This window comes from Dermacentor andersoni, chromosome 8, assembly GCF_023375885.2.
Source record: "Dermacentor andersoni chromosome 8, qqDerAnde1_hic_scaffold, whole genome shotgun sequence".
In the NCBI taxonomy this organism is placed as follows: domain Eukaryota; kingdom Metazoa; phylum Arthropoda; class Arachnida; order Ixodida; family Ixodidae; genus Dermacentor; species Dermacentor andersoni.
The window spans coordinates 48,169,426-48,195,692 of NC_092821.1; the positions used below are offsets into that span (position 1 = coordinate 48,169,426).

At 46.5% G+C, this 26,267-nt stretch overlaps 1 protein-coding gene across 1 annotated transcript in view; it reads left to right on the top strand.

Moving 5' to 3' along the window:
- LOC129383474 (monocarboxylate transporter 3-like) overlaps positions 1-26,267 on the top strand; it is a 65,822-nt gene that overhangs the window by 13,383 nt on the left and 26,172 nt on the right. Inside the window, exons 2-3 of the mRNA XM_072283998.1 lie at positions 11,042-11,185; positions 17,134-18,111. Of these exons, the coding sequence (XP_072140099.1) occupies positions 11,042-11,185; positions 17,134-18,111 (1,122 nt within the window). The remainder of the gene's footprint in view (positions 1-11,041; positions 11,186-17,133; positions 18,112-26,267) is intronic.

Consider the following 26,267-nt stretch of genomic DNA (forward strand, 5'->3'; position numbering starts at 1 on the left):
TTTGGCCAACGAGAGGCGTAAGTACTTTGACATCTAGTTGACAAGCAGGGGGTGCGACCATACCTGCAGAAGGTCGCCGCAGTTAGCGGTTTTAAACTGCACTCACAACACCAGCTGAGGAGCTTCTTGGGTATTTGCTCGTACTACCGACGTTCTGTGCCCAACTTTGCCAATACTGCCTACCCTCTGACATCATTGCTGCGCAAGGATAACCCTTTCATGTGGACAGCTGATTGCCATTCCTCGTTTCGTCAACTGAAGTTCCTGCTCCCTATCGGACCCCTACTTCGCCATTTTGACCCCTCTGCCACCACAGAAGTGCACACCGACGCGAGTGGAATCAGTCTCGGCGCCGTCCTCGTCCAGCGTTTTGGTGACGCCGAGCATGCCACTGCCTAGGCAAGCCATCGTTGAGCAAGGCCGAACAGAATTACACCGTTACTGAGCAAGAGTGTCTCGCTGTTTTCTTTGGAGTTCAGAAGCTCTGCCCATATGTCTATGGACGCCGCTTTACAAACGTTACTGATCACCATTCACTATGTTGGTTGGTTGGTCAAGTTCCTTGCAGGAAAGACCTGGGGAGTGCCAATACACTCTATGCTGCAACTGTACAGGGTCCTCTTTATTGGATTCCTGCGGTACAGCCTACCTGTCATGTCCAATACCTGCAGAACTAACCTGAACACAATCCAAAGCATCCAAGCCCAAGCACTCAAGATATGTCTCGGTCTACCGCGGAGTGCGTCAACGACTGAAGTCATCGCAGTCGCTCAAGATTTCACTATTAGAACGCACATTAACATTGAAACAATGCGTGTGCACATAAGACACGTCGCCCGGACCCCTACCCATCACCTAGCAAGTCTCCCAGTAGATAGGCCCCACACGACATTCAGTGCGACTGTCTTCGCGCACCGTGCCTCTTTCAGGTCAGGTTACACACCTGCGGCAAGGCCTTCTATTCCTCCATGGTGTATGCGCCGTACTCAAGTGAACCTTACAGTCCCAGGACTTCAGAAAAAGTCGGACTTGCCATCATCAGCGCTCAAGCAACTAACTTTACTTCTGTTGTACGAGAAATACAGCGACTGCACACACGTCTACACTGATGGATCAACTACACCAACCAGTTCCGGCGGCGCTGTAGTTATACCAGCAATGAGAATAACCAAGCGATTCAAGACTTCCCATGTCACTACGTCTACAGCTTCAGAGCTCGCGGCTCTCCGCGAGGCGCTTCAAGTGATAAATACTGAAAGTCCTAGAAAATGGGCAGTCTTCTGCGATTCAAGGCCGGCCTTGCAATGTGTGCATTCATTTCTCCGACATGGGAATCACGATCAGCTCACGTGCGAAATCGCGGAACTTGTCCATCACTTAGGAGAAAAAGGCCATGATATCTCTTTTCAGTGGATACCAGGTCATTGCGGTATCATTGGTAATGATGACGCCGATAAGGCAGCTCGGACGTCAAACCAAGAAGACCGCTGCGTCCCCATTCCGCTCTCAAGGACCGACGCCGCGAGACAACTTGGCATTCTGGCACGCACGATCTCCTTAGCAGAGTGGAATACCGTACATACAAGGCGCACAAGACTGCACCGACTAAACCCATCACTTCAACTCAGACCTCCAGCCGGTGTGCACCGGCGTGAAGCGTCTCTTCTGTGTCGGTTATGGCTTGGAGTGGCCTTCACGAATGCCTACTCAGCCCTAATTGGAATGGCTGATAGTCCTGCATGTGATGTTTGCGCATGCGAGGAGAACATTGACCACATATTGTGCCATTGTCCTCAATTTCAAGCACAAAGACAGTATTTGTCCGACACATTGAGGAGACTAGACCATCGTCCTCTGAGTGAACAGACAATATTAGAGCACCGTCCCGACCGATCATCGGCTCAGAAGGCAGTGAAGGCACTTTTGTGTTTTCTCAGAACTTCTGGTTTGCTCGAGCGACTTTAACTGAAGTGCTGTCCGTACACGTACCTACACCTTCTCTCTCCCTTCTTTCTCTTCCCCTTCTCCCTTCCCCCAGTGTAGGGTAGCCAACCAGACTATTGACTGGTTAACATCCCTGCCTTCCTGTATTCTTCTCTCTCTCTCTCTCTCTGGTCTCCGCGACGCGTCTGGCCGCCTTGCTTGACGAGTGCTACGTTTGCAGGAAGTTGACTTTGCAGTCCGTTACAAGAGTGCCTGGCATCATCATGCGGACGCTGACTGTCTTTCGAGGCTCCCCCTACCAACAAGTGCATGTGACACCGACGATTTCGGTGAGTTTGTGGGTGCCATCGACGACATTCTTTTTCCCGACCTGGCCACTTTGCAGGAAGAGCAGCATGACGACCCCAGCCTGGATGCCCTCTTCGCCTCAGCTGCTCAACCAACAGGTAAAAATTGCTTTGGCACCCAAGATGACACAGCCTTTCTTCTACAAGAAGAATTATGCGGCTGATGGCACCCGCCTCCTCTTAGTGTCCCAAAGAATTTGAGAACCCACGTGTCCCGCGCCATGCACGACGACTCGACTGCTGCGCACCTAAGTTTCAGCAGAAAATAGCACCGGATTCATGGCCTATTCTACCGGACTAGTCTGAGACGGGCTATAGAAAAGTGTGTGGCCAGTTGTAACAAGTGCCAGCAATTCAGGCGCCCTAATACTGCTCCGGTCGGATTCCATCACCCTGGGGTGCCACCATCATCTCCTTTCGAAATGGTTGGAGTGGACCTTCTCCGCCCATTGCCACGCTCAACAAACGACAACTGTTGGATTATAGTCTGCGTCGACCATCTGACGCGTTATGCTGAAACTGCAGCGATGCCAACGGGTACGGCTCTTGATGTTTCGAGCTTCCTCCTGTCCTCCGTTATACTGTGTCATGGACCCCATCGTCTTATTGTGAGCGATCGTGGTCGCCAGTTTGTGGCCGACGTAGTCGAAGAACTGTTGTGTCTCTATGCGTGCCAGTTTCGCCACGCGACGCCGTTTCACTCGCATACACATGGTCTCGTTGAGCGCACTAACATAACCTTGACCAACGTGCTTTCGATCTGCGTCGATTCCAGGCACAGAAATCGGCATGATATCTTGCCTTTTATCACATACGCCTAAACACTGCAAAGCATGAAACTACTGGCTACAGTCTTTTATATCTTCTTTATGTCAGACAGCTTCCTTGACAACATTCTACCTCTTACTCCTCATGCGGACTCTTCCATTGCCCGGACTCTCTGCCTCGCTGAGGAAGCGCGCCGCATAGCTCAGCTCTGTACGTTGGCATTCCAGGACTACTCCAAGATCAGCTACGATTCATGCCATAGGAATGTGTCGTACGTCAACGGGGCCATAGTATGGCTTTGGACACCACTTCGAAAGCGCGGCCTGTGCCAGAAGTTTCTGGCTTGTTACACCGGGACTTCCGCCATCACCGATCGCCCAAATGCTGTGACCTATTCGATTGCTGGTCTCGTTTCTAATGGCTACCCGTCTAAGAAGACGCAGCTTGTTCCCGTCGCCAGCCTGAAACGCTGTCATCCCCGTGACTTCGAGTGGAAGTGACAATTACTCGCCCAGTGGGCTTCGTCTGTGAAGGGAGGAGTGTTACGCTGAAACTACAGGAAGAATGGAGGAAGAGAATAACGAAGTGCGCTTGTCTTTGCAGCGGCTCGGTGTCGGCGCGGTCCCTTCTCATCAATTCATCTTTAAATAAACGCACCTATCGTAACAATATTAATGGGCTACTTGGGTGAGCCTGAATGGCAAATTGTACATCACATGGGAAATATTTCTTCAATAGTTTCCAGCTCGCGATAATTCCCCCCGTTATCTTTTCGGTGCTTCAAAATTGTGGCGCAATCTGAAAATGAGTACGAAATGAATACGCGAAAAAAATACACAAATGCGCCGCACGCGCGGCTGCACTGCCTTAAAAATGGGTTGAAATGAATCAGCACTACTTAATTGCTGAGTTCACGAGCCCGATAAAGTAAAAAGGCGACGGTGCAGGTGTTTGCTGCGGCTACGAAAAAGCAGCCACGTCCCTGCGTTTGTTAGATCATTGCGCACTGGCATACGGCGACGATAACAAATACCACAGAAGCGAGGGAAAAATAATTAATGTCGCACTATGCGCTATTGCTTGCAAGCCACGGCGAGGCACTCACCTTGTCACAATTTCGCAGTCACGAAGTCAATCACAGAGTGATGACTCCTTGAAACCCCTTTTGAAAGCACGCAAGCCAAACGTGCGAGCCTATCATCCGGTCATTCTTTTTAATTATGGGGTTTTACGTGCCAAAACCACTTTCTGATTAAAGGGACGCCATAGTGGAGGACTCCGGAAATTTCGACCACCTGGGGTTCTTTGACGTGCACCTAAATCTAAGTACACGGGTGTTTTCGCATTTAGCCCCCATCGATCCCTTCATATTCTGTTTCGCGATTTGCCTAACTTTGAAGAGCGCAAAACATAGGTGAGGAAAATGTAGCGTGTTTCAAGCAGCTAAATATGGTGTTTCCGAATGCGATGCACAGTTTAACATGCAGGCTTACGCAATTATGTAATAATAAATTTAGGCAGTCCATATGAAATAATTATCTAATCAATGAGAACGAAAAGTTCACCAGCGTGTGGAAGGCAACTGATCGCAAAACATTGTTTGTGCCATCGTCATACCTGATAGCACTTTTATATTTAATCAATTGGACCCGCGATACATGGGCCGCACGGTCTATATAGCCACCTATATAGACGGGCGTTTTCAATATGCAATGAAACAGGAAACGCTACCTCAATATCGTCATTGCAAAAAATATGTGCCTTCAAGCTAATCATTCATCTAATAAAGCAAACAACTTTCTAGAAGCGCCCGGCTATTCCTTTACATCATGGAGGACGAAAAGCGTAGGAGAGGCCCCGGCCAGCAAGGACGTGTCCGAGAAAGTGTGGCGGAAGTCACGTGCTATTTTTCGCAGAGTAGCACTGGGAATGGTACCCCGAAGGTCAACATTCCCATAGCAACCGCGATCCTGAAGCTCTTGCCGCTGCTCTAGGCCGCTGAAAATGAGAAGTTTTGTCGGCGCGTGTCTTTGTCCCAGCACATCTTGTTCACAACACAAGCTGACTTCGGAACATGGTGTGTAAGCTTTAAAGATGTGTTTTCGGTCTGTGAGTGCGAGTGACAGTCAGCAAACGACACACTCAAGTATTGACGACGCGCGTCTTCGTCATCTTCTTCAACGTGCCACGGAAAAGCACTGGAGCGCGTCTGTTTCAATAAAATTGTAACAGAAGTTTCGCAGGCTTTCTTCTGATGCGCCTCAGCAGCACAAACCTCCGGCAGCTCGTAGCAATGCAAGTTCAAAGATGGCGCCTATCTGTACCGACGAGCTGATTAGAGGTGCAAATGGAGATGGTACACGATCATGGCTGCATTACCGGCCTCAAAATCGTGACCGCAAGGCCTCTCCTATTTTGTATCTTTCCTCCATGCCTTACATTGATAATCATCATCTATACCTGGCGACAACTTTCTGTGGCAGTCCAGTGAACGCTACGGTGTCGGAGCATATGCACATGTATTACAGCGCGAAGTAGTCCGAACCTTTCGCTCGAGGATTCGGTATTCGGTTGCGCCGGCTCCTTCCGCAAATGGGTGTTTTTGGAGATTGCTTTTGTGCATGCATGTGGTAAATACATATTGGCCGTGTTAAGGCGCTCTAAAGATTAGTCATACGTATATCGCATCGTATTTATGGAAAGGTGATGTATGTATTTTAGATATGAATACTTAAAAATTGGTTCTTTCGCAAGTTACCATAACCTTTAAGGAATCGCCGTCGTAGCTACGTACGAACTCAATTTCAGTTGAACCTTTATGCACATTAGAAGAGTTAAGTGCTGGGCTAGTTGGTGATCTTGCATACTGAAAAGATTTTGTGCCAAAAACAACACACACAAGACAGACGACGACACCACGGGCGCGCCCGTGGTGTCGTCGTCTTTCTTGTGTGTGTTGTTTTCTGGCGCAAAATCTTTTCAGTATGTTTTATGCACAATACACTATTTCTGAAAGTTTCGAAAAATGCCTTCGACTATGCGCTTTGTTGCCCATTCTAAATATATAATGCGCGTCATGCCATGCTGCGACATGCCATGCGATGTGCTTGATTGAAAGGAGCAAAGTCAGCATCTCTGTTTCTACAAACTTTCTTTCCAGGTGATTGCAGCATTCCAGAGCTATTCATAACTGTTTCCACAACTGGTATGTTCACCATCGAAATGCGCTTGTCCTGCATCCACCACGACTGCTTAGCAGATGTGCGCTGCTAAGCGCAAGTTTGCGGGCTCGATCACTGCGGCTGAATTTTGGTGCCACTAATTTTGGTGCACGTCAAAGAACGCATTTGTTCACGTATTTTGCACGTCAGCTTGGTTAAGCCTAAGGGGAAGCTTTCAAAATTCAAAGGAAAACGAAGTGGCGCTCATTGTTCCAGGGTGGAGCTCTACGCTGTTCCTTGAGATCCTACTGTGGTTTTGGCACGTAAAATCTCAAGGTAAAATATTTCATATGCCACGTGATTAGTAAAAGCTTCACGCAGAAGCCCAAGCACAAAACGCAATGTTGCGGACGCTTCGCCGACCGTGCCCGCATTCACAACAGCTGTTCCATTCCGCTCATCTCACAATCACTCGCATTGCTCTCCCTGCTCGTATCTGATACGAGTAAAATTAAAAGCTTGTCGAAGCTTGCGTCGATGATGTGTCACGCAGCCAGAATTTCTCTTCGATCTTCTGACTAGAAGAACTCTTCCTAAGCCACTTGTGTGCCGTTACAAAATTGATGGTTTCCTGCAGAAACATTTTGTCAGCTGCGATGATGAATGCGGTAATGTTTGCCGCTACAGAACCTTCCAATTGACTCCAAATTATTTCGATCAGATTCAACTCGAAGTGGTATGGAAGAAGCCTCACGACGTCGTGACTGACAGCCTTAGCAACCACATCTGCGCCATTGGCCACAAACATCTTGTTTTGTTGGGTGACGAGCTCAAGCAACTCTGGCTTCAATTGACCCTGAGAAAAGGCGATGCCTTTCTCGGTTAGCCAAGACTGAATGTTAACCTTTCGTGCTGATGCTGTCGGTAGTTTCTCGAGGTGAACACTCTGGTAGGGTGCATTGTCCGTTGCTATAACGCTGCGTGGTTTGATGTTTGGTAGAAGCTGCTCAGAGAAGTACTGCTTCTCGTACCGTGGCCCATCTATTTTTTGCGGTAGTCACCAGCTCCTTCCGTTGCTCGGAAAACGAGGCAAGCATCATTTACGAAGCCATCGTCGCTACCGGCGTGCAATGGGATCAGCCTGCCGCCGGGTGCGCCAAGGCCTGTTGTCAGACCTTCCCGGAAATCGTCCTCGCGTGTAACGACGTTCACGTCCCCCCATACCTCTTCCTTGATATTTCCGGCATTGACACAAATTTCGTCAAAGTAGTATATGTCCCTGCAAATAACAAATAAACAACGAAAAGAATTGAAGCAGCTCGCCAGGCATACGCTGCTCGCGATGCGGAGTTGGCGAGACGGGCGAAGGAATGAATAAATTTGCACTGCTGAGCCACTATGATCAAGCAATATCCTGGCACTGCAAATTCGTGAGACGCAATAAGCGAAGCATATTACTCAGCTCAGCGTTCAACGCTGGCCAGGTGATTGAGTTGAGCTGCGCAGCGAGTATCGAAATGTGGTGACGCACGACATGCGGCCACAAGAAACGCCGCCACTTGCAACGCTAACTTTAATGTACGTTCCGCGAGAATAAACAGCGCACCTAACTGTGACCATAACAATGACAATTATGTTTATTTGCAATCACTACATGATGCTAGGGGCATGCAGAAAAAGCTGCCACGTGGACAGCTTGACGAAGCGGCAGGCCTCCACATTAAGCGGCAGTCCCCCGCGTTAGCAAACACAAAGGCATACATCATTGTTTAGAAATACCATTTACACAAAATTGAGCATCGCGAACCATGCGAAGCAAATGAAGAAAAAAAAAACATGGGCTCTAAGAACAGGGCATAGTAAAAAACATCTCCAACCAATAAGCAACAACGTCAAGCAACAACGCTTGCGTTTGTGGACACAGCGCTTCTGGGAGCAGCGAAAGTTTGGACGCTGCTACTTTTTATGCGAACAATTACAGCCAAACGCTGTTTGCGTGTTTAGCCTCTACAAAAAAATCTTTTTACAGAACAATTGAAGGTTCAAGCTTACGGGGTAATCAAAAATCACTAATTTGTCCATACACTATCAACCTTGCAAAAAGAGTCGATTATAGCACATACCTTCTTGGGTGCCAAGTTCCCGGATGGTATGCAGGAACTGCCGCCGCCACAAGATGATGTCTTTTCACTTGAGGAGAGCAGAGCAGAGCAGAATAGAGCAGAGTTTCTCTTTCTTTTGCGAAAAGCCATTGTCGTTGAGCAGCCTTTGCATTCTGCGTAAAAAAAATTTTAGGCATATCCATATCACTATCATTGGTCACATCTCGAGCAAGCTTTTGGCTGTGGGAATTTCATTTCGCATTGAAATACTGGTGCACTTTTCTTCGTAGAGCAGCTAGGGAGAAACTTCCGTGAAGTTGCCGTCTAGTTCTTCCGGTTATGGCATTGATGTGTGCTTCTGGCAGACGCGGCCGTTTGCGCTTCGGCAACTTCAAGGTGCCACACTGTACGTCGCGCTTAATCCGGCACGCACTGCGTTCGCTAACCATAGACAGCTCGCCCACCTTCCGACAAACGTCTGTAATAGCCAGCTGCGGGTCGCTTTTGCATACTTGTGCGTTAAAAGTGTACATGACTTTCTTGGTCTTGCGTGGACAGTTTTTCCTGCAACAAATCTTGCCACAGATGCACGGCAGCTGGGGTGATGGAACGCTGTGGACGTGCGTCGGCAGGCGACGTTAATTCGGGGAAGGCATATCCCCGGGGACGCCATACTCGTTTAAAGGTGATGGAAAAGAGATGCGGCTGCCACAAAACCAAAAAGCATGGAAAAGCGTGAAAGAAAATTCCGTAGACACGGCAACATTTTCCATGATTATATATTATTAAACTGCATCAAAAAAGTTCTACTTACTGTACCATTTCTATTTAACCTGCACAGCGTAAAAATTATTTAGCTAAGAAACTACATGCAGGGGCTTAGCAAAATACGTGTGACTCGACTCCGTAGCCTTGGCTGCATTGCCACAGAAAGTTGGCGCCAGGTATAGAAACCTTTATTTTATGTACAACCATAACTGCCCAGCCCTTCAAATCGGTGGTGTACGTACGAGGCCGCGAAGCATTCTATACGGCACTGACGTTGCTCGCACATTCTCTCAGATCCTTTACAAAGGGTTTCCTCAAAATTTTGAGAATGACAGCCGACAAATAAATGCCGTGAAACAAAACGCCGGCAGCGAGCGTCTTTTCTGTTAAATCTTCACAAACTGAAAGAGGAAAAGAGTGAAATATTAACAAAAGATCGGCCCACGCAAGAAGCCTCGTTTCTACCATAAATGTGACCTTCGGGCATAATGTTTTGCTTAGACGCCAGGGTGCTCGCGGTGCGTGTTCAGAGTGCCTGTTTGCATATCTAGCACTTGCTCTTTCACTGTGGCACGACAGGCGTCGCAACGTTAGGATCAATGTAGCGTGCGTGATCGCGTTCGCACCATTTCAGTTTGTGATTCGACGCCATGGTGCTTGCTGTTCATGTTCGCGGCGGTTGCTTGCATGCCTATGCTCCGTTTCATACATCAGATGCAACGCTGTGGAGGGTGGAGATGCTTTTCGCAGTGGCTGATCTTTAGACCAATTCATGTGAACATGTTCTTTATATAAGGTCAGTTCTGAATGCAAATACGAATTTGCCCTTAGAAACAAACAAACCATACCCTCTTTCAGATGCTAACAGGATTATTATTATCAATTCGCTTGTCGTTGTTACATGTTGGGAGCACGTTGCGGCAGCCTCACGTGCGGGCTCGCGCGAGCGAATGCCGCTAGCGCGCAGCGAAACACAGATGAAGTGCACAGAGTGATAAAATTTCGAGACTGCACTACTTGCGTAGGTTCCACAGCGTTGTACCTGATGTATGAAACGGTCTATAGCACTTGTGGTATCACCGTCACACCGTCGACATCAATGTAGCGTCCGCGACCGTGTTCGCGCTCTTTCAGTTTGTGCTTCGACGCCGTAGTGCTTGTTGGGCGGGCATATCCGCGGTGTTTCTTTGCATGTCTCACACTTGCGCTTTCCCTGCGGCACAACAGGCCTCCCACCGTCAAGATCAATGCAGCGACCGCGTTCGCGCCCTTTCAGTTTGTTCTTCGAAGCCGTGGTGCTCGCTGCGCACGTTCGCCACGTTTCTTTGCATTTCTAGCACTTGCGTTTTCCCGGTGGTACAACAGGCGTCACACCATCCCGATCAACGAGCGTCCGCGATCGCGTTCGCGCCCTTTCAGTTTGTCCTTCGACGCCGTAGTGCTCGCTGTTCATGTGCACGGCGCTTCCTTGCATGCCTAGCACTTGCGCTTTTACTGTGGCGCAACAGGCGTTACACCATCGAGATCAATGCAGCGGCCGCGTTCGCGCCCTTTCGGTTTGTTCTTCAGCGCCGTGGTGTGCACGGTGCATGTCACAGAGTTTCTTTGTCATTCCCGGCACTTGCGCTTTCCCTGTGGCACAACAGGCAACGCACCATGGAGATCAATATAGCGTCCGCTGCCGTCTTCGCGCTCTTCCAGTTTGTGCTTCGACGCCGTGGTGCTCTCTGTGCATGTTAGCGGCGTTTCTTTGCATGTCTAGCACTTGCGCTTTCCCTGTGGCACAACAGGCGCCGCACCGTCGAGATGAATGTAGCGTCCGCGACCACACTCGCGCTCTTCCAGTTTGTGCTTCGACCCAGATGTGCCCTCTGTGCATGTTCCCGCTGTCCTTACGCTTGTGCGTAACCCGCGTACATGAAGTGAAGCATCGCTATAATTTTTATTCCAGGTCCGATAGCTGGCTACCTATGCCAGCGTTTTTCGTGCCGGGCAGTGCTGTTGGTCTGCTCACCTTTGGCTGGAATTGGAGTCTGTCTGTGTTACCTGGCACGAGATATCCTATTCATCACCATTTCCTTGGGAATCCTTCACGGTAATCATACCATATTTGTATACTATTTTTCTCCACGACAATGTTGCTTAAAATTTTACGAAGCAACTGTAGTATAGTCCACGTGTAAAAAGATTCAACACCTTTACTCAAATTATATTGCGCAACAAAAAACGACACGGACGTGAGAGGACGACACACCAAGCGCAAAGCGTCATTTTTGCGCTTGGTGTGTCGTTCTCTCACGTCCGTGTCGTTTTTTGTTGTGCAACATCATTTGAGTGATGGATTACCAACTTGCCCGGAATGCTGCTCTCATTAAGCACAACACCTACTTACATGACCTATATGACCGGGACATCTATTTCTTCCCTTTTATTGAGGTTTGCGGTTTGAAAGCAACGCTCCTTGAAATTTTTGATGCGCACTACTTCTTTTAGGGGCTAAAATAATGATTGAATATGCAATAAAAATTTTGCGCTTTGTTGAGTACATATTTTGGTCAAATGTTTAAAGCGAATAGCATTCTTTGCTTAGTCGAGCCGTTTCCAGCCTGCCTATCATCTATCTATCTATCTATCTATCTATCTATCTATCTATCTATCTATCTATCTATCTATCTATCTATCTATCTATCTATCTATCTATCTATCTATCTATCTATCTATCTATCTATCTATCTATCTATCTATCTATCTATCTGTCTGTCTGTCTGTCTGTCTGTCTGTCTGTCTGTCTGTCTGTCTGTCTGTCTGTCTGTCTGTCTGTCTGTCTGTCTGTCTGTCTGTCTGTCTGTCTGTCTGTCTGTCTGTCTGTCTGTCTGTCTGTCTGTCTGTCTGTCTGTCTATCTATCTATCTATCTTCTGACGCTAACGCCAGCGTCATTTCATTGTCGTTATTTCGCCGCCATCATACCATATTCGTCAGTCTATCGACATCATTTTTGTTCGTCTTATTACGGTAATCAAGCTGTCGTCTATAAGTTAAAATTATACCACAGGTGTCATGCCATTGCCTTCATATCGTCGTAGTCATAAAGACGCTATCTGCCTGCATTGTCATACCATTGTCATCATGCCTGCGTGTCGTGCCCTCGTCGTCTTTGGAGCCGTTCTATCCGGTTGATGTGATACCGTCACCGCCACACCACCGGCGACGTCTCATTGTCCTCATATCGTTGTCGTCTCCTTGTTTCCTTTACACCACTTCATAATTAGCAATCAAAATCTACTTGTCCTGCCGCGTCGTTATAGCACCTTTGTCGTTCAATAGATACAATTCCTTCGTCATTGCAACTTCACTGCGTCGTCGCCATAAAGTCGTTGTCGTGCCGCCATTGCCTATGGGTGGCGTTAGCAAGGGAGTGCCGTCGCACAGTGGGACAAATCAGAATAGGCAGCACATAGCCGAAACATCCAAATTTTCTGAGTTACCACTTCACGTGTTAATTGAACGTGGCTTCAGGAATATGGCCTCTCGCTGTATTGCTCGAATTCTATTCCCATTACCATCGACTGTCATAATGAGGTACATTCTGCCGTAATTGTTGCGGATCAAGTGAACATGCTAAACTGAGGAAACGACGTGTATTTCGATTCGTAGTTTGAGAAACACACTTTGACATGTCAGTTTCGGCATCACGAAAGACCATTTAGTAGGGAACAAAACAGTGCTATCGACGGAAGAGTACTGGAAAAAAGTTGCATAAACAGTACCTCTGGGCTTCTCAACTTTCCTGGATAAAACAGATGGTGCCCTACAAAGACAAAGGGAAAGCTTCTCGAAACCTTTAATCACTGAAAAGTTCCCACAGAACAGGAAAATTTATTGGAAGAGGTTTCTCCATTGGACGAAAACATGTGTAGTTACGTAAGTGCTCATTGGTACTTCGCTTAATAACAGCAGAGCACCAATGGCAGAGGGAGAGGATGAGGAACAAAGTTTATTTAAAATGAAGTTCTCACTGCTTCACCTTACAGCGTGCGAAACCGTAGTACATGTATTTTTTTATCAAATATACGCATTTCTCATCTTGTGTTCTTCTTGCTTGGCTCGGGTATTGAGAAGCCAAGCTAGTACGGGTAGTCGCAAGCTGTCAGGGTATCTGATGCTATTGCGCTGTACCTGAAGCGGGGGCGTCTGTGTGCAGTAGAGCCCTCATCTTACAGACACAAAAATTGACGATGGCTTAGCTCGGCTATGCCAGGATATACGTAGCGAAAGCTAAGGCATAGCATGGTTAGCCTTGGTTTATCTTGATTTCAAGTCCAGGTTAGCCTGGTTCTCTAGCTATGTGGCGGTGTTTAGCCAGTCGTTCGGCGCGCTGTTCGTCTGTTTCCTGGGCGATTCGTTTCATCTTGGTCTCGTTCCGATGTCGATTCCAGGCCTCCTCCTGCTTAACACAATTTTCGCCGTCCATACTGCCGCCTCAACTGTGGTTGCGGTGCACGCGAGCTCTCCTTTTCAATCCTCTGACGTGTTATCCGTCATGCGATACAGATGGCGAAGCGAGCGGAGGCGAACGCAACGACGAGGAATGTGTTGTGACGAGGAACGTGGTGTGACGTCATCTGCCTCCTCGGAGCACGGCCACGGCGAAATCGCAAGTTCGCGGCCAGTAAAGCTTCCGCTTTAAAAGCTACGCGAGAGTTTAGCAGTGCACATAATTCCAGGAACAAGGAATGTGGGCTACGCCATGTATATGGAGTGCAAACACTTCACAGGTGCTGCGGCGAACGGAAGAAAGCAGCACGTAGTGCTGGGAATCAACTTTGCAATATCCCGGCATTCAACTGGTCAGTATAGTTTGTCCGCAATTATTAATGAACACGCATATGCGACCGGACTTCCACAACTAAAAACAAGAATCCAAGCCGCACTTAGCAACCAGAGTCATTATTCGTTGCGCGCATGGTGCTTTCTTAGGATGCCGCTTCGACGAACAGCCCTAGTACGAGATATTAGATCGCTCGCACGCGGGGAGAATTTTTCTTCTTTTTTGGGGGGGGGGGGGAGGGAGAGGGGAACGCAATGACTCTGTGCTATTGTATTGCAAATCGAGGTTGCTTTAGGTGCTTGATGCAAACGTAAGGAACCCGAAACCCAAAGAGCAATTTTCGGGGCAGTTATAGTGTATGTTCGAAGCCCAAGTCACCACAGCCTAAATTTGGGCTTCAAAGCAGTGCCCTTCTTGATGTAATCCGGAGGAATATTTCAACGTACTAAAAAACGCCGGATTCACTCATTCATGGCGGCACAATGAAGTTCGTTGTCCATGATGTGCTGGGCGCATTAGAGCCTGGAATAGCCGCATGGATACAGTGGCCGCGCCTCGCAACAAGAAACTGCAGCTCATGTGCGTCACGACCAAGATGATGGCATGGCCAGTGTTGCCAAATGACTGTAAAATTTGAGCGTTCTCCCTTACTTTCTCTCTATCCACTTCCACACTTTATTGCTACTAGATATTATAGCTTTATTGCGATTCGCAATCCATCTGATGGCTGGTTCGTTATGGCTGTTGAATGAATAGAATTTATTCATAGCAAAGACAGAGAGGTCGACCTGAGCTAGTGTGTTGTAGTCTGCTAGTCTGCACTGGGGAAGAGGGAAGGGGAGTGAAAGTATTAGGATGGATTATGATGATAAGAGAAGTGGTGAGTTGCTTATGTACATGAGACAGGTGTCTCGCTAGAGCCGCTCGTCGAGGTTGGTGTCCTGCAGAAAATTCAATAACACGTTTGTTGCACGCATTGAAATCGCCGTGTCAGGCCATGGGCCGAGGATAGCTTCCTCCGACAGTGGTTGCCTGCCAACGCTGGCTAGGAAACTGTCTAACGTCCGTCGCTCCAGCATATATGCTGGGCAGTCGCACAGTACGTGTTGCAGTGTTTCGGGCATCTGGCAGTGTTAACAATCAGGGCTGTTCGATTGGCCGATGAGGTGTGCGTAGGGACGGGTGAAAGCAACGCCGAGCCGCATCCTGTGTAGCAATGATGTTTTGCTCCGTGTAAGCTTCGGGGGCAAACAGAATTTACCGTCTGGGTCAATCATATGTAGACGTCTGTGAATGTTGTCATAGTGGGCTCTGTAAGCCTTTGTAAGGTCCTGTATGAGTGCCTTGATCATGGAGTTGGTGTCAGGTCGCGAGTAGGCAATCAGTACTTCATCAGAGGAAGAGGAGGCCGATCTTGCTTCACTGTCAGCAAGTTCATTGACAAAAACACCACAATGACTAGGCACCCATTGACAGGTGATCACGTGGCCGCTTAACTCGGCACTGTGATGAAGTTCGATGATTTCCAGCACGAGCAGATAGTATGGTCCTTTCTTTGCGAAATGCGAAAACAGCGGTGTACTTAGATTTAGATGCACGTTAAAGAACCCCAGGTGGTCGAAATTTCCGGAGTCCTCCACTACGGCGTGCCTCATAATCAGAAAGTAGTTTTGGCATGTAAAACCCCATAATTTTAATCTTCCAACCACAGCTCTTCTTTCGCGTATTAATTGTATTGTTGCAAATACCACCCCGCGCCTCCGGTCTGTCTCCGAAAATCATAAGTATGACAAGCTCTAGCGAGCAGTCGAGCGCACATCTCCTGTTAACTGATCGCCATCGTTATCGAGCCCTTTACGCTGTTTCGGATCTACGACGCCGCGGAAAGGATACCGATCATGTCAGGTGCTTCAAATCTTACTTCGATCCTCCAGGGCCTGCCTATTGATGGCCAGGATGGCTCCTGCTTATTCCGTGGGGGTAATTCTCATGAAAAGAACAGCCCAGGCGCAAGCAGGATTGTCAACGTCATGCGAGAGACAAGGCTCGACTTGAACCAGTGCTCTTCGATGCATACCTTTCTGGACATACGGCCCATATCCAATAACTCCGTTTTCATAATGATTATTATGAAAACTGGTACGCACCCAGCGACAGATACAGTTTTATTACCGAGCAGCACATACATGCATACAGCTACCTTACTGCACACCTACATACCTACTAACCGAAATTGGCATCAAAGTAGTTCATTATTAGCGGCACATTGCCAGTTTACGAAGTGGTCGTTAAAGAGATTCAATGAATAGCGTGTACTCACGCCGTGGAACATAGCCGGTGACATTATTGGCGTAGAAGTGGTTCATTGAGGAAAATCACATACCCAGTATTAGATACACAGTGACGTAAGCTAGATGAACGGTTCGTTTTAACCCAGTTTCCTCGTCACAGCAACTCAATGCTCGCTATGCCTCGTCATGGACTACAAATTGGCCGAAGTTGGCGAAAAGGAGGCCACGCGCAGATATACGTACATATATATATATATATATATATATATATATATATATATATATATATATATATATATATATATATATATATATATATATATATATATATATACCAAGGCATAGATGCATAGCGACATAACGCAAACTGAGGGAAGTACCTAAAGAATGCTAATAGCATTAATAAATTCGAGTGATGCGGGAGAGTCGAGTCCTATATTAAATGTCGCGTATTCTTCTCTTTCTAAACCGTGTAGACTTTGTAGTGATCGTAATATCCCTACAGCTATCTGTAACGGGACCACCTAATGTAAAATTTGGCCTATGAATACAGAGCCATAGATCTTTTTTTTCTCTCGTTCAGCGCATCGAATTGTTACCCGAATGGTAACAGTGGCCTTGTCGTTCTATATTCAGCGGCTGAGACGGAGGCCTGGAATCAACAATCCACCGTGGCTGTGATATTTTCATGCGGGTGAAATGCAAAACTTTTCGTGTTCGTATTTCCGGTGTGCTTTAAAAAAGACCAAGTGTTTAAAACTAATCTGTACTACATGAGCGTCTCTAATTGCCACAATGCTAATTTTGGGATGCTATTCTCAAGAATCAATCATTCTTATTTGTAATAATTCTCTGAAGTTTTTGCGCCTGCCCTAGAACTCGTCATTCGATGTTTCTGCCAATTTCCAACATTTTTTTTCCAGGTACTGCGATGTGCGGCTTGTACGTGGCTTCGAACATTCTGCTCGCCCAGCATTTCGAGAAGCGAAGGGCGACGGCCATTAGCCTAGTGTTTACAGCGTTCGGCTTCAGCGCTATCGTTTTTACCCCACTGATAGAGTTCTTGCAAACGACGTATGGAATCCGTGGGGCATTTCTTATTTATGGTGCGATTATCCTAAACACGATTCCAGCCGTTATTGTTCTCCGAAGCCCACCGTGGCTGACGGAGGCGGAAGTTGTAAAGAAAGCGATGCCCAATGAAGAGGATACAAAGAATGCATCTCTTTTGATTCAAACTGCCAATCAAGACGTCAGCATAGCAAAAGCGATAGAAAGTGATGACCCTTACTCAAGCCAACGATTATGTTTTCAGCAGACAGCAGCATGGTCTGCGAAAGAGCAGGAAAACGAGTCACATACAGGCCTGTTTGCACGCAAAAGTTCTCTTAAGCTGATGGATGCAAAGAAGGCTCTGCTAAATCTTAGTCTCCCCATGGCGACAAGGCAAATCTTTACGTTGTCTTTTCTTGTCCACGCTCTGTCTTTCGCAGCCATGATCATCCCCGCGGGCTTATTCAATATAATTGTGGGAGACATTGCCAATGACCACGGCCTTAATCCTTCGAATGCCGTTTATTTTCTCCAAGCTTTCTCGGCAGCGGATATCGCGTTTAGATCTGTTGTGGGCATCGCTATCGATTCGCACATTTTATCGCATGAATACGTCATAATTTTGGGATACTTAGCACAGGGACTCACTTATGAATGGCTTATCTGGGCGAATGCGGTACCGCAAATGATTGCGGTTTCTGTCCTCATGGGCGCCACGTGCGGATCAAGAACGTGTCTGCTGGCTCCTATCTTGGTGAAGGACTTCGGCATCGGCAATTTACCTGTGATTATGGGTAGTGTGTTCTTCTGCACAGGCGTGTCTCTTCTCCTCCGTCCACCACTGATCGGTAAGTCACATTAGAAAAAGCGTTCTTTCTGTTAAGAGTGTTTAGAGGTTCTCGCTCTTGCATTGGAGGGATTCCCGGTATATTTCAATAATCGGGGTTTGTTAGCGTGCAATAAAAGCACGGCACACGATCCTTCTTCGTTCCCGCTCGATTTCTATGCGATCGAAGCGGCGAAGAATGCAACCAGTCATCTTAAGTATAGAAGCAGATCGCCATAGCCACTTAGTACTTGCGGTCGGTCAAAAGCTTTAGTAATCATCACTGAGGGCACCTATGTAGCGTGAAAGGTCCAAGCGCACTTTGCAGAAACAGAGAGTGCCACTAAGTGATTCTGAGGGGCAAGCCCCTGTCTTGCGCTTCTATGAAAATTCCAGCTTCCGTATACAACCAATAAATCCCGTTCATTTTCATAATGAGGAAGTGTATAGAGATAGCATTTTGTCAGGGACTACAATACTATTGGTGAACAAAGATGAATGTGCCACAAGCAAAAAGGTCTGCTTAAAACGCATAGCCAGCAGCACATACAGGCCCACATTTTTTAGGCTGCACTATGTTCCAGATTGGTCTACGAGAAGAAGCTCGAAACATACCCGATACGTAGAAGTGCTGGCAACTCCCTACTCGGTAAATAAAAATTGCGGCGGAAGCTCCCCATAGGAGAATGGTGATACAGTGCGCACCATTCTTTGAAGTCATTACGCATGAAGCCTATACTGTACCCTTAAATCTAAGACTGCAGTATTTCAAAGGGCCCCTCACTAGGTCCGGCAATATTGACGTGACAAGCGCAATGCAGACAATACGAGCTAACATTCGTGTCTGCTAAGTAATGCACTCCTGCGCGATGTGGAATGTTTAAAATTCAAACCAAACGCCGTTGCTCTTTTCCTCGAGGGCACCGTGCTCTCTGCCGGGGAATCGACGCATATCGCACAAGTGCACCTACGCACATGGCAGTGCTATAACATCGCTCATAGTGGCAGGTGACTTTCATAATTATTAAAGGCAACAGCATTTATTCTTACCTTCAGTTGCTTCATTAGAAGAATTAAAGTGTAAGGAAATAATAAAACCTACAAACCAATGTCTGTGTGTGTTTGTTTTACTTCGCACCGTAGCAAGAGAGATGTTCTTCTGTTTCATCTTCTCGTTCCTATGCCGTGCAGGGGCAGGTGCAGAGAGCGAAACTGTGTCATTTTCTACCATGTTCAAGCGCGTGATCATGCGCTGTGATCGTCTTGCGTCTGCCTCAGTGGTCGCTAGCAAGGTTTTCTCGTCCACGGCGCGAAAAAAATCGTACGCTGCGCGGAACGACAAAAACGCCACAGGTCGCGCGATCGGCCATCAGCGGAAGTGTGCCGCGCGGCAAAAAAGCGACAGAGAAAAAAAAAAGGAAAGTGGGGCCCATGGCGTATGCGTTACGCGATCCTTCGGCTCCGGTACGTGGAAACGCCGGGGAGGAATTTCGCTTGCGGAGGCTATACCGGGGCAAGTGGAGTGAGGGTTATGTTGGTGGCGACGCTCGCCTCCTGAAACCATGGGTTCCCGGCGCCGAAATATTTCGATCGCGGCGATTAATAAACCAGCAGGAGCTTGATGTGGGCGAGTTGGTGTAACATACTTGAAGAAAGCACCTGTCCGTCATACGAGTTCTTTTAGTCCGCGTCTTTGTAGCGCTGTTTTTTCTTGTTTTCAAGTACTAATCATAAACAAATTTGATAAATTCTTGCTGTAGAACTCTCCCCTATAGGACACGTAACAGCTTCCAGTGCATGACCAAAATTTTCTATGTGGCCCGCTAAAGGGCCCTTTAAAAGAATAGCCATTCCAATAACACCAAGCTCACCATGACGATCTCCCCAGTAAATTCGTTTTATACCTCTTATCTTGTGTTTTATAAATGAAAGAAATGTTATGCAGGGCTTTTCTTTTCGCATGCTATGCCAGCGGACGCTTTCGCCTACGTTCCAACGCATCTTCAGAAACTTCTCTCCTTTGCGGCAGACGCAAATGTGTCGTTGCTTGAGTTTTTTGCGCGTACCTTGCCCGCGCAAGCTCTCGCCTGCATTCTAACTGCGTCTTATTCTCACCGCGTTTTGTCGACTCCGTTCCTCGTCACTGAGAACTTTCTGAAGACTCAGCATAGTTATAAAGTTTCGATCTTTAAAGCAATGCAAGCAATTTACTGACGGAGAAACTATTTTTCTGGCCTATGATGCGACGCTGGTCTCCCTACGTCACGTGCGAGGGTCACGTTTAAAAAAAAATCTAACATTTTTGTGTCAAATGGTTTCCTACAGCAATTACTAGAAGGAACTCTGGCTCTACAAATGTGCATCCACCATGGGAGTTAGGGATAGTACATGGATTTGTATCATCGTCGTTCTTGTAACTCGACACTTTCTTGTTCATATTTCATGCGCAGCATTCGCTGGCTAGACGCCCGGTTCATTTTCTGCCCCGTTTTGTTGATCCTTCCGTTTCATGTCCCAAAATACCCCTACTGCCATCTAGGCCTAAATAGGTGAATTTCTGTGAAGCCTATACTGAAACGTTTCGTATAAGATCTTATAGAAAATATATGGATTCCGTAGATTTTCCTTAAGAAAGACATGGAAAACATATGGACATGATACGGAATATTAAGGAAGCATGTGAAAATTATGCGGTATATAGGGAAACTTTCTACGGATAATATGGGAAGATAAGGACAACAAACGGGCTTTCATAGAAGCACCCAGAGGTTGTGCTGGACATATGGAACATCTTTGTACGAAGTGTATGGAAAGCGTATTCCTGTATCCATGCGGAATTCTTGCGCGTATTACACACATGCAGTCTATTAGTATCGAGCAGCACATATGGAGTCTGTACAAGCATAATACACACACATGTATGTAGCCTTATGAACAGCTGCATACATGATTACAGTATTCAAGAAAAATGTAACAGCGGTATAGAATGTATAGCTTAATTTTCCTGCAGGTACGAGCGCCTGCATGCACAACAATCTTTTGGAAGTTTAGATGTCATGTGCAAGAAAAAACACTTCCATATTTCTAAATGACAAAGCCAGGTTTCTAAATCTACAGCATTAAAAAAAAAACTACGAGCCGTATGAACTACATAATTTTTTTTTATTACGTAAGATCTGCCACGTAGAATGCCTGAAACAATAAATGCACAACTGACACCTTTAGTGCTTACTGACAGAGCCTCTTGTGCCCAATGGTAACAGAAACGGTACTCTCGGGTGTGACTAGCTTGCCAAGTTGGCAGCCATTGTCTAGAACACATAACACAAAACTCGAAATTAAAGGAGAAATGCAGAAGCGGTTGGTGCGCCAACTATCATTCAGCACAAGGTAATTATTTTCAATGCAATAAAAACTGGCCGTGAAACCGCAAAAATCAATGCCGCTACAACACTCAAAGAAGCTTTCGAAATAACGAATACGTAGCATGTCACTGGGTTCGGGCACGTCGTGGACAAATGCAGGGAACAGTTTGGAATTCGCTGGCTTAGCTGACACACTAACAATAAATATCACAGGCGCGCGACCACACACATGCACACAAAGAAAACGCGAGCAGTGTCCGAAAACGCTGGCGATATTGTGGAAGTTCTATTCAACAAGTGCACAACAAAGCAAGAAATTAAGCCGCCATGACAGTACAGTAGCGTCCGATGCATAGACGGCTCTACTCATCAACAGTACACATCCGCAGGACGGCACAGAAGCCAATAAAAAGGGTGTCGAAGACACCTCTCGACTCCATATGCGCCGTCGACTACGCACAAAAGACACAACGTCATTTTACACTACTGCCGCAGAATAACACATACACCCTGCAACATTCGTAAAGCGAATGACGATATGCGAGGAACTTAAGCCCTGACAAGTTGATGCAGCTGCTCCGCAGATTGTTCTCCTCGATGTTGAAAGCAACGTTGCTGAAACATGCCGAATACAACTCGGATAACATCGAATTACTACGATATTCAGCCGCCACCAGCCCCCATCCGTGCGATCACAATTACTGGAATACGATGTAAACAACATGGCCGCCAATACGTCAATCGGCTCGTTTTCGTGTACATTAGGCACCGCAATATCTCTGTGCTTGTGTAAAGCCATTAACTTGCCATATCTTTTGTGCGCTGTGACGATTTCGAGCATTGCAGCTCTGGCCTGTTCGCACTTTCTTTGTTCCCAGCTCATAACAACCTGGTGCTCTCGCATCGAATGACAGTGTACAGAAGAATTTGATAAAGTCTTCTTATGACGTCTTGGAGTTCATCCCTAGTTTGACAGTGTTTAAGCCGGACGGAGTGCCCATGCGGCGGTATTTCTGACATGAAGGAGCGTTCGCCGAGCACGCCTTTTGAGGTAACCAAGTTTAGTGCTTGCACGCGTTTTTGTAGGTTGTGGTTCGTGTAATATCTCTTCTTATGCTGAAAAGAAGACGATTAGTACAACGACAAAAATATAGAAATATAGTATGCGATGTTAATGTTGGAGTGCACATTTAACGAACTGTTTGATTAAAATTTGCTTGAATCCTTAATGTTGGCCAGTGCTTCAACTGTCGCGTGTTTGCTTCCCATTATGAAGTAGGCCAGTGCAAGTGATTCCTTAGACTTAGTGGGCAGAAGGATTTACACTGCGACAATTAACGCTTCTTTATGAAATTTCTGATGCGAGAAATTGTGTAGGCATTTCCGCAAGCCCGTTGTGTTGTATTAACAGTTATGGGCAGCTACCAGCAGATTTTAACTATTACGCATATTTTTAGCTTTATGTATTGCAGTTGAACACAGCTGTCAGGATAACATACATTTGTGCCGCATGTCCGTGTATGTTGTCGTGTATTTGTGAAGGTTTATTATTTTGCAGGGAGGTCAACCTGAGATTGCAATGTTTCCACAATATCACTTCAACAAAACTGCAATAGCATCTTTCTTTATTATATGTACCGTTTCTTTTGCTTTCTCTGTCCGTCTGCTAAAGAATAGCATGTTTGCTCTCGTAATACTCAATGCATCGTCGAACCTCTGCGAAAGTTCTCTGATACACTGCATCAAGAAATTATGTTTCGAACGCTCCTCATCCTCAAACGAATTTTCTTTTTAATAAATTCTCATTTGACTTCATACTGATCTGCGTTTTTAGAATGTTTTCCGCGATTTCCTTCACACATGAAACAACTGCCTGTGATGTAGCAATGAGAAATTCATACACTCAGATTCAGGTTCATGTAGCTACCTGTGGGAGGATACTCTCACATTTTAACACAATATTGTTAAATCGTAAGTTCACAGTTTTAACAGTGATTGCAAATACCTTCAATATTTTTTAGTGTTTAAGTATATGTGTCTTCTGTGAACGAGAGGCATTTCTAAGTATAAGAATGTGAGTCACTGCTGCATCCTGAACACCACGACAAACAATCTTATCTGCATGCTGTGACAAGGTGTGTACAAAAAAGGTTACTGCCAGTTAAGAGCTTAAGATTTGCGTAATCATGCTTGTGAACACTACCGAATTTTTCGTAAAGCTTACGAAGCAGTCCTGATTCTACAGCTCTGGAAATGTGGCATCAAGTATTATGAAAATTCGGTTGTGTTCTTGATTATGTCATCGGCTTAAAATATGTAGCAGCACAAGGTTGTTAGAGTGCATGTAAAACGTAAATTCTGATGGTACTTGCACAACCTTCTTGATACCAGGACAAAGCGCCATACGTGTAGACCAGGGTACTTGCTTCGAACAAGTTTATTCAGATTTTTATTCAGGTAACTTCCCGGAGGAGGATATATCAGCAGGTATTAAAGGCACAGCAGAAACTCACTATGGTCTAAAATGGTGTCCGCCTTGGCTGTGAGACGCTTGCTGTAACTTGTCTCCTGCGTCTAAAGGCGAATAAGCATTAGTAATGTGTGCACATACCCAACAATGTGAGTGTTGAGCAAGCTTTTAAACAATCCTTGCTATAGCCCCTCCTAAACAAGAGATTTCGTGTTCGCAGGATTTCTCCGAATTTTAAAGTTCGCAGTTTGGCACGTATGCAGTGAGATACAATTTGGCTGTAGGTGCAGTTCTCATTATTTAAAGTTGCTGAATACTTGAGTTATATGTTTTACAATCTGGCGTACCCTCGGTTTCAATTGATATATGTACCCTCCTGTGCGTTAACTATGATTGGGAGCTCAACTAGATGTTCATATGATATATACTGACAATGTATTGGTAGAATTCTTTTAGAAACTGTGTTGTGAGTTGTGTGTATCCTTTTATGTGCCGCTATCAAGGAAGTCATGCGCAGCTTCTGCAACGTCTTTACAAACAAAACAGGTCGCGCTGTGATGTATCCTGCATACTGTAGCTATGTGCTTGAGCTTTGAGGAACACGATTACGCCATTCAGATGAAGGCGCTTTTGCGAGTCGAGCTTTTGCGAATGGATGCATAAAGAAATGTGTCTTTTTTTTCAAATAGACCACGGTTTTCCAAAACATTAAGCTTGGGAGGCCCTTTCCGTGCCAGAAAAAGTAGAATATAATTTTTAAAGGTAATTTGAAAGTGCCAACAAGAATAAGTTGGCTGTTCTCGGTTCAACTAGAGAACTCTCGAGTAAATACAATACTTGGCAAAATATGTGCCCATATGCAAAAAAGAACGCAGAATTATTTGATAGATTACCGAGAGCGGCGTGTCCTATTTCCGGATCCGTTTCTGAAGTGTGCTAGTTTAGGACGTAATGCATGTCTACGGCAGTTTGTAAATAAGGGGTGTCAGCGCTCTCTGAATGTGAACCTGGTTCCATCGATTGCAAAACCCAATTTTTGAGGTTTCTTACTTGAAAGGCAACGCCGCGATTTTTTCGCCATGTCAGGATAATGGCATTTTTAGGATCCCAAAGATTTCATAACAGGGCCTCTCACCATGCTTCATATAAAATTTTGTTGATACGCTGGAATTTGTTACGTGTCCTCTAAGCAGCGTTCTGCAGCAAAAATTTTTAAATCGGCTCAATAATAGCCGAAATAGAAATATTTCACTGCCGCGAACCCATAATTTCAGCAGGCGGGCTCCACTGCCAAGCCAGACGCTCTCTCCACTCGCCCCATCTAGCTTTCGCAAGCGAAATTCCTTCCCTGCGTTCTCCCATACCAGCCCTCGAGGATCGCGTGACGCATACGTCATAGGCCTCACCTTTATTATTTTTTTTTTTCTCGTGGCTTTTTTTCCCTGCGCAGCGCTTCCCAGCTGGCCGCGCTGCGCTCGAGCTGCTGTCTCGTTCACGCAGCGCACGATTTTGCGGGCTGTGCACAAGGAAACATGACTGTCGGTGTAATTCCGTGCTACACGAAAACTGAGGCAGAACAAGCGGATAGCAGAGCGTGACCACGCGCTGGAACACGGCAGAAAATCGCATAGTTTCGCTACTTGCGCACGTGACCACACGACCGTGGAAACAAGTAGACGAAGTGGGTCGAAGTACATCTCTCTTACTTCAGTGCTAAGTAAAACAAAAAACACGCCGCCATTCCGTTTGTGGGTTTATTAACTTTCTAAACTTCAATTCCTCAATTCAAGATCGCACAGATAACAGATATTGTCTCGAATAATTCTCGAAGTCACGTGTCACCACGAGCGACGTCACACTGCGGACCCGATTACGTAGGCTCAGGAGCCCGACTACGTCACCGTCACTCTCCGGGCGGATTTGCCGCGACTGAAGAGGGAAACGGCGTTCGGATTGAAATTTTAGGCCTTTCGGCGGTGCGGAGCGCTGTAATTCTTTGCAGACACTATCGTTGGCGCGCATTGTAGGCTCTGCGCTTGTCAGCTCAAAATTGCCAGACCTGGCAAGGGGCCCTTTAAGCAGAAGTTGAGCAATGAAAGCAAAACCTGCGCGATCAGGCCAGCGCACATTGTGTGACGTCGCGAGTGGAACACCAGCGGAGAAGGCACGTAAGGTATGCCGGTCCCCCAGAGCGGAAAACGAAAGCGGTTAAGAGCAGACGCTCAGCTGATACATGGCCACGCGTATCACGTGTATCTTTATAATGTCTTCCGTGGCAATGGCAGCTGCACCAGCTCTTTGGAGCTTTCAAACAGTGAAAGCTACGATTTCAACGATTTCAAT